General features: G+C 36.3%; 1 protein-coding gene across 1 annotated transcript in view; it reads left to right on the plus strand.

Annotated features, from left to right (window-relative positions):
• TM9SF2 (transmembrane 9 superfamily member 2) overlaps positions 1–13895 on the plus strand; it is a 57925-nt gene that overhangs the window by 42420 nt on the left and 1610 nt on the right. Inside the window, exons 13-17 of the mRNA XM_007467223.1 lie at positions 720–777; positions 4101–4260; positions 6026–6177; positions 7363–7474; positions 10953–11124. Of these exons, the coding sequence (XP_007467285.1) occupies positions 720–777; positions 4101–4260; positions 6026–6177; positions 7363–7474; positions 10953–11124 (654 nt within the window). The remainder of the gene's footprint in view (positions 1–719; positions 778–4100; positions 4261–6025; positions 6178–7362; positions 7475–10952; positions 11125–13895) is intronic.

Below are 13895 nucleotides of genomic sequence, written 5' to 3' on the forward strand. Positions count from 1 at the left end.
CATCGGCAGGCGGACTCCCAACCACTGCGCCACCAGGGAAGCCCGACACTTAAGTTTTTAATTGTTTTTTTAAAGTGGGGAAAAAAATTAGAGAGGGGCAAAGGAGAGTAAAAAGTTTGTAAGTAAATTTGTTCTGTCAAGTGGCCGTAACCCTTCTACTCTTCTTGGTCACCTGATCCTACACACTGATCTCCCCACCGCCACCCACGGCCTACCTGAAACTACAGTGCTGGAGGCATCCTGGAGACTCAGACCTACTATGGACATTGAAGTGTGTTGCATGTCAGGCTTGAGGGTTCCTAGTTTTATAACAAATTCTGAAACTGACCTCAAGATAAACGAGAATGTGCAGTGCACCCTTTTTCCATCTAGTCCCATTAATTAAAACTGGGTTAGAATTTAAGGGTTTGTTTTGTTTTGAAGTTAAAAAAAAAGATTAGAAAAGGAAAACTGGTTTGGATGACTTTCCTTTGACACTAGATTTATTTTATGCTGAAACAATCTTTAGAGCGGGACTTATCCAGGGCAGTCCTGTGATGTGCATCTCTGATTTGGATCATTTGATTAGGGAGTATTGGGACATTTGCTAGTGTCATTTTCTACGAATAGGCCCCCAGTGCTGTCTGTTAATTTGTCCGATACCAGACCTGAGGTATGGATATTTGGTTTGCTTTGAAGAAAAGTCTTTATGTTAATGCCACTTTTGTTTTCTTCTACAGCCTTTGGAGGTGAGAAGTGGAAAACAAACGTTTTATTAACATCATTTCTTTGTCCTGGGTAAGTGAATTTTTCAATAATAACTTGCTTGACATAGTCATATTTTAGTTCCCAGAATTTCTGGCCTGTAAGTCTAATCTTCTCTGTCTCTATGTACCCCAGAAAATGAATTTAATTTTTAAATAGTGAATATTTAATAAACATTTGCAGAATGGCAACTACATGTCTTATCTGGAAAGGGTACCTTTAGACATGAGAAATTTTATATTCCTTTTCTTAAAAGTCTGTTTCTTAGTCTGGCATATTGTCATGTAAGGCTGCATATAAAGTTTTTGACCTAATCACAGAAATGAATCCTCACCTGAAGATCGTTCAGGCAGGCATACATTTTCGGATTTTTATCATGAGTATAGCTACTTTTAAGCCCATTCCATTAATTAGATTAGAGTAACATATACCAAAAATGAAAAAAACAACCACCAGCATAAAAAAACAGAACATCTGTGGTGCTTTGGAAGATAGTTTCTGATATCAAATATCTGATGTGTGTCTGGTCCTAGAATAGAACCCAGTTTATCCCCCGCTCACAGATTAATGGAGGGCAAGAACTGGCCTCTGAATAATCAGCAGCAATAAAGTAGGCCAAGGGTTAAATCTTGAAGCCAGGACTGTTCCATTTGCAGGCCAGAAATGAAAGAATAGCTGGCATTTTTATACATGATTGGGTTAAATAGTCTCAGATTTTCACCTCCATTGAAGATTCACATGCCTCTCAGCCATTCATGTTCTATTCAAATTTTTATGCTTTCCTCAAGCCATATCCTTTGTCTTCTTTCCCTCTGCTGTCAGTTGAAGAAGTGCCCCTCCTTACCAAGACCGTCAGCCACAGTTTCCTTTGGAATCTTGCCTTTCAGACATCCCCCCAATCGCTGACATAATCCATTTCTCTCTTTCTCTGTGTTCTGGTCACGTGTTTCATCTCTTCCTACAAATATGCTTACGTTTCCCATATTCTAAAAAGAGCTTCCTGTAAGCATCTTCTAGTCTACTGTCTTTCTTTTCAATTTTCAACAAAATGCCTTAAAAAAATAGTCTATACTCCCTTACTCTGATTTTGTTAGCATATATTTACATTGTAAACCCACATAATCTTTTTCCCACATCACTTTAGTGAACTTTTCTCTAAGGTTACCAAAGATGTTCCCATTTTCAAATCTAGAAAACATTTTCCCTGTCTTTACCTCTTTACATTGTGTAACATTGGAATACCTTTTCCTTGAAACTCCTTCCTTTTTGCCTTCACAGAAATTATCCTATGCTAGTTTCTTACATCTCTTGTCAAACCTTCTCTGATTTATCATCTTCATCCCACCCTTGAAAACAGGTGTTCACCAGGGGATGATGAGGTAAGTGGAGAGAAGGAGAAGAGCCAAGAACCCAAGTCCCCAGGGCAAAGGGAAGTGGTGTTCGTCTAGGACAAGAAGGATCATTTGATAATATGAAATCAATTCATAAAATTTTTTTTATAAATAAGCACCTGCATATAATTATTGCGGTAGGCACAGCAAAATGGCATATTAAAGATTGTTCCCAGATTTAAAAAGAATTTAATGGAGAGAGAAATGCTCCCTTCTATTAATAAAAATCTCATCTCTGATTCAAAACCAACATCGTTTAATGATGAAACACTAGAGACATTTTCATAAATCACTTTTAGGGCTTCAGTTATTTAAGTTTTAGTTACATTAAGACATGAAACGAAAAGAAAGGTGGAGATTATATTATTATTTATTGGTGACATAATTTGTGGACAGAGAACATAAACAAATTTGAGCTATAAACTTGTAGAATTAGTAAAAGAGTTCGGCAGAATGGCTGGATGTCAGCCAGTACTTCAAGATGATGAACACCACCCGTAGCAAGTGAGACATCTTAATGGTAGTGGTAGTTGTGTGGGGAAAAGACTGTATTCACAGGAGTATTAGCAACAGAAAAACTTTGCAACACCTGAAGTAACTTCTTAAAATAGGGACAGTCCATATGACAAGTCTACAAAGCTTGTTAGAGATACATACAAATTCACCATGTTACCTGATGAGAAGACCAAGTATTGAAAAGGCATTTGGAGAGGTCCCGTGGCTGCCAAGATAGAGAACACAGAAGTAGACCATGTATACACAGAAGCATGCTAGACATGGCATCACGAACCAGAGCAACAATGTAAAATGATGCTGGGACAATTGATTGTCCACACGAGGGGAGAAAAATTCTCTTCTTACCTCACACACATGAAATCAGTTCCAGGTGGATTAAAACCTAAATGTAGGGCTTCCCTGGTGGCGCAGTGGTTGAGAGTCCGCCTGCCGATGCAGGGGACATAAGTTCGTGCCCCGGTCCGGGAAGATCCCACATGCCGCGGAGTGGCTGGGCCCGTGAGCCATGGCCGCTGAGCCTGCGCGTCCGGAACCTGTGCTCCTGTGCTCTGCAACGGGAGAGGCCACAACAGTGAGAGGCCCACGTACCACCAAAAAAAAAAAAAAAAACCTAAATGTAACGGGTATAACAATTAGACAAAAATTTAGAAGAGCATTTTTATGAGCCCGGGTTAGGAAAGGCTTTCTTAAGTTACACAAAAGGTAAAGGAAAAAATTGATCACTTTGATAATATTAAAAACTGTGTGTGTGTGGGGGGGGGGTATACAGAAGTGATTATAGTATTATTACAGCCATGTTTTTTAAATGTACTCATAGGAGAATGACTGAAAGGGACGAAGTACACATATGTATGGGTTCTTAAAAGTCATAAACTAGGAGAAAGGTATTTAACAAGGAGTTAGTTGCTGGAGTATATAAATAACTCACATATGTGACTTTGCAAAAGCCCTGCGACCCAAATGAAAAATGACCAGTGGGGCTTCCCTGGTGGTGCAGTGGTTGGGGGTCCGCCTGCTGGTGTGGGGGACGCAGGTTCGTGCACCGGTCTGGGAGGATCCCACGTGCCGCAGAGTGGCTGAGCCCGTGAGCCGTGGCCGCTGAGCCTGCGCTTCCGGAGCCTAGAAAGCCAACAAACACAGGGATGCTCAGCTGCAGTTGTCAATAGGAAATGCAAATTAAAACAACAAAGTTAACAATCCCAAGCATGATGAAAATATGGAAAGAGGTAAATTTCATAAGCTGCTGGTAGGAGTTTAAGTCAGGCAAAACCAATCTGAAGAGCAACTTGGCAGCTTCTACTAAAGTTTTAAATTCACACACCCTGTGACTCAGCAGTTCCACTTTCCTTGTGTATAACACAGAAATCATGGTATTAACTACATATGATTGCTACTGTATCATTTTGCTTCCACCTCAGGTTTTACCCAAAAACCTATTGTGTCTTTCAGGATTGTGTTTGCTGACTTCTTTATAATGAATCTGATTCTCTGGGGAGAAGGATCTTCAGCATCTATTCCTTTTGGGACATTGGTTGCCATATTGGCTCTTTGGTTCTGCATATCTGTGCCTCTAACATTTATTGGTGCATACTTTGGTTTTAAGAAGAATGTAAGTTTATAGGTGTTAACTTATTCAAATGAATCTCAACTGTGGAAGTTAGCATATGCCACCTTAAAAGACATAGGTATCTAAAAGATACAAACTAGTCCTGTGGGATCTGGATTTCATAGAAAATTGATGACTTCCTAGTTTGACTGCAGTCATTCTTAAAATAGTACTCAGAAGAGTGTGGTAGAGAGAGGTTATGGATGTAAACTTAGATTTCAAAGTTTTGTAAGTAAATGGAAATGGAAACTAAAATGGATTAATAGGAAATGAAATGCTAATGAAAAATTTGAATGTGTTACATTAAAAATAAATTATTACTTTTTTTAATCTAAAAAGTACATGCATTTTTTTCTTAGCCGTAAGTGTTTCTAATCTATATTACTTAACTAAGTAAACTGGGTAAAACTGAGTATGGGTTAGGAAGTGAAGCTGTAAGAAAAGTGACTATACAGTAAGAGTAGCAATTTTTTTAATATGTAGCTTTGGAATAAATTTTATATGCTTACCTGCTAATATTTGATTTTAAGAAATATTATAATCAAGTCTCAGTCCCTCCCACCAGTCTTTCGGTCTCCACCTCTGCTGCCCCCTTTCTACCCTCACGCTAAGAGGAAAATGAGAATTCTTCAGTGTCCTCCTCTAACTCCACTTCACTATCTTTGCTCTCCTCTGAAAGTATCTCCACAAGGTTAAGAGAAATTACGTAGTGTAGTACACTTTGTGAGGGGACCTGGAAAAACCTTGGAAGAAACTTATCTACTTTGACTTTTAAGAGACTTCAGAGTCTCCACTGCACCTACCATGCCAGGCTACTAAAAGATTTTTCAGTTCTTTGGCATTTTGTTTAATTCATGACTTAAAATCTATATAGCATAAGTAGTCAACTGATATGGTTTGAAATATTTTTTAATTACACAGATTAAATAAGTACTTAAAATTCTAAAAATATAAAAATTGAAGAACGATTTAGTGGTTCTCTGCCTATATACACATATACCTACATGTAAAATAATCTAGTCCACAGGAGTATAATCTCAATGAGAATATCAAGTTTTAAATTTTGATATGTCATCACAAAAACTATAGAAGTATGTTTTTGAACTTTTTTGCAAGGAAATGAATTTCTGCATATGTACTCTTTTTTCCTCTTATGTAACTATGTTTAGGTACTTTAGGTTCCATTTGTTTTTACACTACCATGTAATGTGTTATGAAAGGGAGAATAATTGAGAACATCACCAATAATTTAGGATTATAAAGCTTCATAGAGCCATTCATTATCTTCTTCTTGTTCTTAAGTCTTAGTAAAATTGAGCAATTTTAATAAAGATGACATTGTCCATCTCTAAAAAAAATACATTGACCGCAGTTTCAGAACCAGCTGATTTCTTACAGCAAGTATGTAATTAAAAGGAAAAACTTAACTCTACCTTTTTATTAAGTACTATTTTCTGAGTACTGTATTATCTCCTTCTGTGTATTTCTTACTTTGTCTAAAGCCATTAGTCATTGGATCACTGCTGGAAACAGTGGTGGCTTGTTCCAGAAGACAGACTGAATATTGTACCTGTTGGTATCTGGTTTGTTGCTTCTAAATGCAAATGTCACTTGGATGACTCAGGTAGACAGACTGTATTGCCATTTGTGTCAGCATGGAAGCTGAGAAAAAGCAGGCAAATAATCTAGTACAGAGAAGAATTTTTTCCTTTCTGTACTAGATTACAGATATATAATTATGAATCCTTTCTTTTGTTTTTTTCTGAAGGCCATTGAACACCCAGTTCGAACCAATCAGATTCCACGTCAAATTCCTGAGCAGTCCTTCTACACAAAGCCGTTACCTGGTATTATCATGGGAGGGATTTTGCCCTTTGGGTGCATCTTTATACAGCTTTTCTTCATTCTGAATAGTATTTGGTAAGCTAAGGACTAAGTCAAGTCCTCTTATTCCCATTCCCATTATATGTAGTACTAGCTTTCTCTTTTTGTTTATTTGGATTACTATTTATACCTTATAAACGTAAGCCATTCTCCAATTATCAGAAATCTTAAGAGACAAAAGGTTATCTTTTCAGTGTGAGAAAGAATAATTGTGATAGGTTATTATTAATCAAGTGCTTATTATTTCTTACTTAATTCTCAGACCTCTGTAAAGTGGGTATTATCCCATTTTACAGAGGTGAAAATGAGATTTTGGAGGTTAAGTGATTTGCCTGTGTCACACAGCTACATTTTCTATATGGCAGAAAATTAACCTAAATCTCTCCAAATAGTGCTTCAGAGGAGATGCTCTGAGCTCTTGATAGAGGGTGTTCAAGCCAGCATTGGAGGAAGGGTTGAGCTAGACAACTTTCAAAGTCGTTTCTTGGGCATTCCCTGGTGGTCCAGTGGTTAGGACTCTGCACTTTCACTGCTGAGGGCCTGGGGAACTAAGATTGCACAAGCCGCATGGTACAGTCAAAGTCGGGGAAAAAAATCACAAAGTCGTTTCTTATCCCAAGATCCCTTCATTCTCTGATTTCTTGTTCGAATGGGAAAGCACATAGTGGCAATTTCGAGCCTCACTGTTAGGGTGTGTACATTGCAGTATATCATGATCCTTATTTGATCGCCTTGACATATGTTACAGAAAGTACTAAGGTTCCAGGTAGCATTGTCAGAACTAAATTGGAGCTTTTTAGTGATTAGAACTTGTCTTTCATTCCTGACTGTTAGTGTTTTTTCCAAATTCAACTGATTTTTATCATATATGATAAGAAACAATATGTACCAAATGTAACCTTTTCTTAGTTTGGCTCTGTCTTCACATTAATTTTTTAATCAAATTTGTCTGACTCACCAGTACACAGATGGGCTAAGCGTATTTGAATAAATAAGAGTTTTAGGTTCTCCCTGCACAGGAAGGCAGAGTCCAATAGCACTGCTGCATCCTTCCTCCCCTTGCCCCGCCCCATCACTGTCTAAATCTATGAGAATTTGTCTTTGATTAGTTGGGAGAAAAAGCAAACATTTTCAGTTCAAGAAAAATGAGAAGAAGATTGTGTCATTTACTGTGTCAAAGAGAAAATATTTATAGCTTCTTCTTGACATGTTTGATTATAGGTCACACCAGATGTATTACATGTTTGGCTTCCTGTTCCTGGTGTTTATCATTTTGGTTATTACCTGTTCTGAAGCAACTATACTTCTTTGCTATTTCCACCTATGTGCAGAGGTATGTATTAGCAATATTCAATTGCGTTAGTTTGTGGACAGTATTTATAATTTTGGCATAAGGCCACTTTGAATACTATTACAGTAAGACCCCTACATACGAACGAGTTCTGTTCCAAGAGCGCGTCCGTAAGTCCAGTTTGTTCATAAGTCCAACAAAGTTAGCCTAGGTACCCAACTAACACAGTCGGCTATATAGTATTGTACTGTAATAGGTTTATAATACTTTTCACACAAATAATACATAAAAAACAAACAGAAAAAATCATTTTTAATCTTACAGTACAGCACCTTGAAAAGTACAGTAGTACATACAACAATTGGGGTACAAGGGCTGGCATCGAGTGAACAGGCAAGAAGAGTTACTGACTGGAGGAGGGAGAGGAGCGGGGAGATGGTAGAGCTGAAGGATCGTCAGCAACAGGAGACGGAGGGCAAGCTGCAATTTCACTCACGCCTGACGCTGATGGCACAGGTGCCGGTTCCTTGCTGGAACCAGGTGCACGTTCGCATCTTTGAAAGTTCTCACCTTGAAGGTTCATATGTAGGGGACTTAACTGTAATTGAAGTAATTTCTGTAAATATGTGTTATTAAGGTAGAAATTGGCCTGTATTCCTAAATCGAATGTAGCCTTCTTTAAGATTGAATTAAGATAGTATCCTAATTCAGTATATTTATTTATTTAGAGCTTAACTTTAAAATGTTAATTTCCTGAGAATAACACATTTTGCTGAATTTTTATTCTTTAACTGTCTGACTTTAAAATTAATATTCTTTTTTTGTGATACAGACACTGAAAATTTAGTGAAAATAAACATTTTAAGTTGAAAAAATTCATTAAAACATTTCAGAGATTACATTGTTATGAGTTATATACTTGGCAACATGGTGATGTGTGTTGGTGTCCTTAGGTGACTTTTAAAGATTTAGATTGTGTTAAATTATTCTTTTATAGTTGTTTTCTATACAGGAGATAAAATCTGACTTTGTTAAACTTGAGACGCTTTTTTAAAAAATTGAGGTTAAGTTCACATAACATGAAATCAACCATTTTAAAGTGAACAATTCAGTGGCACTTACTACATATACAGTGTTGTGCACCCACTCTCTCTGTCTCAAAATATTTTCATCAACCCTAAATAAAATCCCATACCCATTAAGTAGTTACTTCCCGTTCTTCTCTCCCCTTCAGACCCTGGCAACCACCAATCTGCTTCTGTCTCTGCAGATTTATCTGTTCTGGATATTTCATGTAAATGGAATCATATATTATGTGTGACTTTTGTGTCTGGCTTCCTTCACTTAGCAGAATGTTTTAAGGTTCATCACACTGTAGCATGTATCAGTGCTTCATTCCTTTTTATAGCCAAGTAACATTCCATTGCATAGATAGATGTACTCCAGTTTGTTTATTCATTCATTGATTGATGCACATTAGGTTTGTTTCCACCTTTCGGTTATTGTGAATAGTGCTGCTATGAATGTTCGTGTACAAATATTTATTTGGGTACCTGTTTCCAGTTCTTTGGGGTATATATATTGGAGTGGTATTGCTGAGTCACACGGTTATTCTTTGTTTAACTTTTTGAGGAACCATCAAACTGTTTTTTCCACAGTGGCTGCACCATTTTACATTCCTACTAGCAATGCACAAGTGTTCCAGTTTCTCTACATCCTTGCCAATACCTGCTATTTTCTGGGTTTTTAAATTATAGCCATCCTAGAAGGTGTGAAATGGTATCTCACTGTGGTTTTGATTTTCATTTCCCCAATGACTAATGATGATGAGCATATTTTCTTGGGTATCTTGTTTGGTGAAATGTCTAATTCCTTTGCCCATTTGTAAGTTGGGTTGTTTATCATTTTGTTTAATTGTCAGAGTTCTTTCTATATTCTGGATACTAGACCTTTATCAGATATATGATTTGTAAATTTTTTCTCCCGTTCTGTAGGCTGTCTTTTCACTTTCTTGATGATGTCTTTTGCACCAAACTTTTAATTTAGAGGGTCTGATTTATCTGTTTTTTTCTTTTGTTTCTAAGAATTCATTGCTTAAATCCAAGGTCATGAAGATTTACCCCCATGTTTTCTTCCAAGTGTATAGTTTTAGGTCAATGATCCATTTTGAATTAATTTCTGTATGTGGTATTAGTTAGGGGTCCAACTTCATTCTTTTGCATGTGGCTATCCAGTTTTCCCAGCACCTTTTGTTGAAGAAATTATTCTTTCCTCATTAAATGGCCTTGGCAACCTTGTTGAAAACACATTGGCCCATAGATGTGTGGGTTTATTTCTGGAGTCTCAATTCTGTTCCAGTGGTATATATGCTGTTTTTATGCCAACACCACACTGTTTTGATTACCATGGCTTCGTATTACGTTTTGAAATTGGGAAGGGTAAGTCTTCCAACCTTGTTCTTCTTTTTGAAGATTATTTTGGCTCTTTAGGGCCCTTTGCAATTTCCTGTGACTCTGAGGATTGGCTTTTTCATTTTTGCTAAGAAGGTTGTTGGAATTTTGATAGGGATTGCATTGAATCTGTAGGTTGCTTTGGAGAGTGTTGCCATCTTAACAATATTAAGTCTTCTAATCCATAAAAACAGATGGCTTTCCATTTATTTAAATCATCTTTAATTTATTTTTAGCAGTGTTTTGTAGTTTTCAGTGTACAAGTCTTTCACCTCCTGGTTAAATTTATTCCTAGGTATTTTTTTCTTTTGGATGCTGCTGTAAATGGAATAATTTTTTAAACTTCCTTTTCTGGATCGTTCATTGTCAGTATATGAAAACACTGATTTTCATGTTGATCTTGTACCCTGCAACTTTACTGAGTTCATTTATTAGTTGTAGTAGTTTTCATGTGTGCATTCTTTAGGATTTTCTAATCTTGGTGTGCTTTTGAAATATATATATTTTTTACATATTCCAAAGGGTAAGATAGTGAAGTATCTTTTAGAAGATCTCTTGCTAAGCTGTAAGCCACTTTATGTAAAAGTAAGAGAAGCTGTATTTAAAACCCTACCTTATATAAATTGTTAGTATACTAAAAATGGGTTTCAACCAGGTTTTTATTTTGAGGATAATCTTCTTCCTAATATAGAGATGACTAGACTATAAGTAATACTAATTTTGAATTATGTAACTAAGCTCTTCGTATATTTCTTTTCTTTTTGGGAAACATACATTTTAAAATATAGCCTAATGCTTCATTATTCATAAACTGTTCAAGATTTTTCTAAACGTTTTTAGCCAGTCTTTAAGTAGTTCCATCAAAGGTAGAGGGTGCTTCTCAGCACCTTTAGTGAGGAGGGCAATTGGCAAAGTTCAGTGTGAGAAAGAGACTGGAACCAATAGCAAAAATTAGGTTTGGGGTGCTATTTCACTTAGCTATGTTTGCTTTATAACTTTATTCCAGTACATGTTATCTATTAATTGGAAAGTATTTCTTGATCTTTCTCATTTTTTTCTTTTCTACCCAGGATTATCATTGGCAATGGCGTTCATTCCTTACCAGTGGCTTTACTGCAGTTTATTTCTTAATATATGCAATACACTACTTCTTTTCAAAACTGCAAATCACAGGAACAGCAAGTACAATTCTGTACTTTGGTTATACCATGATAATGGTTTTGATCTTCTTTCTTTTTACAGGTAAGAATTAGAACGAGTTATTTTTAATTAATAAGTTTTTAGGCAGATTACAATTATTTTAACTTGCATGCAAATTATAAGTTCTTAGGCAAATTACAATTACATGAAAGCTTGTGGCTACTCAGTGCTCCTGTATTTAGTTTTGAGCGCAGCTAAGCATAGTTTGGTCTGCCTCCCTGTGAGGTGAATATCGGTAAACCGAAGGTGAGAAAACAGAACCTAAGGGAGAAGACTAAACGGGGTCCATTGTTGTGCTGCAAGTACAGGGGCATCTCAACCAGTAGTTCTCAAGGTTTTCCCCTGTTAATCTCTTAGTGGAACAGTCGTGCTTCTGCTCATTTCAGAAATAGCATAAAAAACTCTAACTACCTAAGTTTAGGAGTAAGTAGAAATTGAGGCAGTGAAGTCAAGATGAGATTGAGAATAAGTGATATCAAGAAAAGATAATCATAGGACATCCCTTATTCCAGAGGTTTTAAACTACAGGTTTATATCTCCACTTTAAAATCCAAGTACCTAATGGGATACAGTGTGCTTTATATTGGTATTTCTATGTGTATATGTTCTCTGTCCACCTAGATAAGTTTTCTGTATCTCAGAGCCCTGTGGGTGCTTGGTCAGCATTTGTGGAAGGGCTACACCAAAAAAAAAAAAAAAAAGATTGGGGGGACCTTTCTTTGTCATAAAGAATGTACATCTAAAATTTTATCTAAGATTGTGTTGCATGCTATGTGAGGAAATATAGGAGTCAAAAGAAAAAAACTTAAAAAAAAAATTTTTTTTAAGTTTTTATTTTTGGCTTCATGGCATGTGGGATCTTAGTTCCCCGACCAGGGATCAAACCCGTGCCCCCTGCACTGGAAGCACGGAGTCTTAACCACTGGACCTCCAGGGAAGTCCCAGAAAAAAACTTTCTAAAAAATTAGAACTTTTCTATTTTTTACTCATCTGTTAACATTTAAGAAAATTAGGTAGAGTTTTGAAGTACCCCTGTTGCTATGTCAGTATGTAACAAGCTTTAGGCACTTAACATCAGTTCTGTACTGCAGGTCATTCATTGGTCAGACATAGTGGAGTAGGAGTTGGGGGGTGCATATCTTGATGCTATGTGATAGATTTAGGTCCATAGCCATAAGTCTTAATTAATAAATGTCTGTAAAACAGTAACAGCCTGTGAAACAAGGATTACTGTTTTTGTGCATCTGTATTTGTGTCCATGCATGCATATATAGAGTAATTTATTCCTTGCTACACACAAAAAGTAATGATCTTGGTGAATGTCTTGTTGTTTTTCCAGGCATATGTTATAAAGATAATTTAACCATCGCCTGAACTTTATTGTTCTTGATATTTAAAGTGTCATATTTTTACTTACTTAGAGTAAAACAAATTTTGTAATCTAAATTCTGGAGCCACATCAAATTGAATCAACCAGTTAAGCCAGTAACTTTTAGTGTGTTTCACTTTGTGGAAAAGGTTCTCTACATAGGAGTGCTGAGCCCTTTCACTGTCTTGCATTTTTCTGAAGTGGGGACATCCATATTTATTTCAGGACTCTGAACTGACACCTTTTATTTAAGTCAGTCTATTATACAAGACAAAATAATTGTTCTGTCACATAAGGAAAGATGCCACTTTTAGTATGTACACTATGTCTATTCAATATTAAGAACAAAATAAAATACTAGAAGTATTTTGTTAAGAACAAAATAAACTTAACTTTCTTAGGGTTGCTAGTATGATGATAAAATGTTTTTTCTCATCTTAAAATATCTTCTATTATCTTGAAGTTCTTGCTAACCATAAGATTGTTTAAATGTATTTATGTTTTCACCATTACTTTTCCGAAATGAACCCCAACCTCTTCCCAAGTCTTAATAATGACCCTTTGAATATCCAAAAGGTGTATTTGTGTGTCCTCCAAAACACACACAGTGTGCATGACATGCACAGAGTAGGTACTCGGTACATGTATGATGTGAGAATAATAACATTCATAACTTCTGTAATAATGCCCCATGTATAATCTCTTGACTTAGAAAATCTACTTTCTGTTTATATTACATCTAAAACAATGGTGAAAACTGTTGGAACTTTAAAGATAAAACTTCCACAAGGGGCATGTATATATCTCCTTCTGTATTCTTCTGCACCCCTACCTATTGACTGTTTCTCAGGGGGTAATCTTGGGAAAAAAGCTATGCCTCAGCTTTAAAAATGGGTTAGTTTCACAATTTAATATATATTCTCTTGCAAAACAGAGTCTCTGAATTTATGTTTAGTAAATCTAAGCATGGTATAGTTTAAAAGAATACTACACTTGAAGTCAGAAAAAGTGAATTTGAATTCTGGCCTTTCTTACCAGCCACAGGCCATTAGACAGTTACGTAACCCCTTGGAGCCTCATTTTTGTCACCCGTCTAGCATTCAGATTTTTTGGAATCTAGAGGGATGAAAATACCTGAAAATTAAGGCATGTATTTTTTCATGAATCATTTCATTTACTCTAATAACAGTCTATGGAGATAGGGCAGATAAAATTATCCCTCTTAAATAAGATAAAGAAATGGGCTTGGAGATTCCAGGTGTCTAATCCAAAGATGATACACACAGCTCATGACAGAGCTGCTCTGTCCTCCAGTAGTACCACACCACCTCTCATTTCAGAGGGGGTGTGCCTTTGTTACTATTCTAATCATATCACTTTCAACACATTGTAAAATCTTTTTGAGTTATTTTATTATAATTCTTTGAAAACTGATCATTCCTGC

Source organism: Lipotes vexillifer, unplaced genomic scaffold (genome assembly GCF_000442215.2).
Source record: "Lipotes vexillifer unplaced genomic scaffold, Lipotes_vexillifer_v1.1 scaffold291, whole genome shotgun sequence".
NCBI classification, from domain to species: domain Eukaryota; kingdom Metazoa; phylum Chordata; class Mammalia; order Artiodactyla; family Lipotidae; genus Lipotes; species Lipotes vexillifer.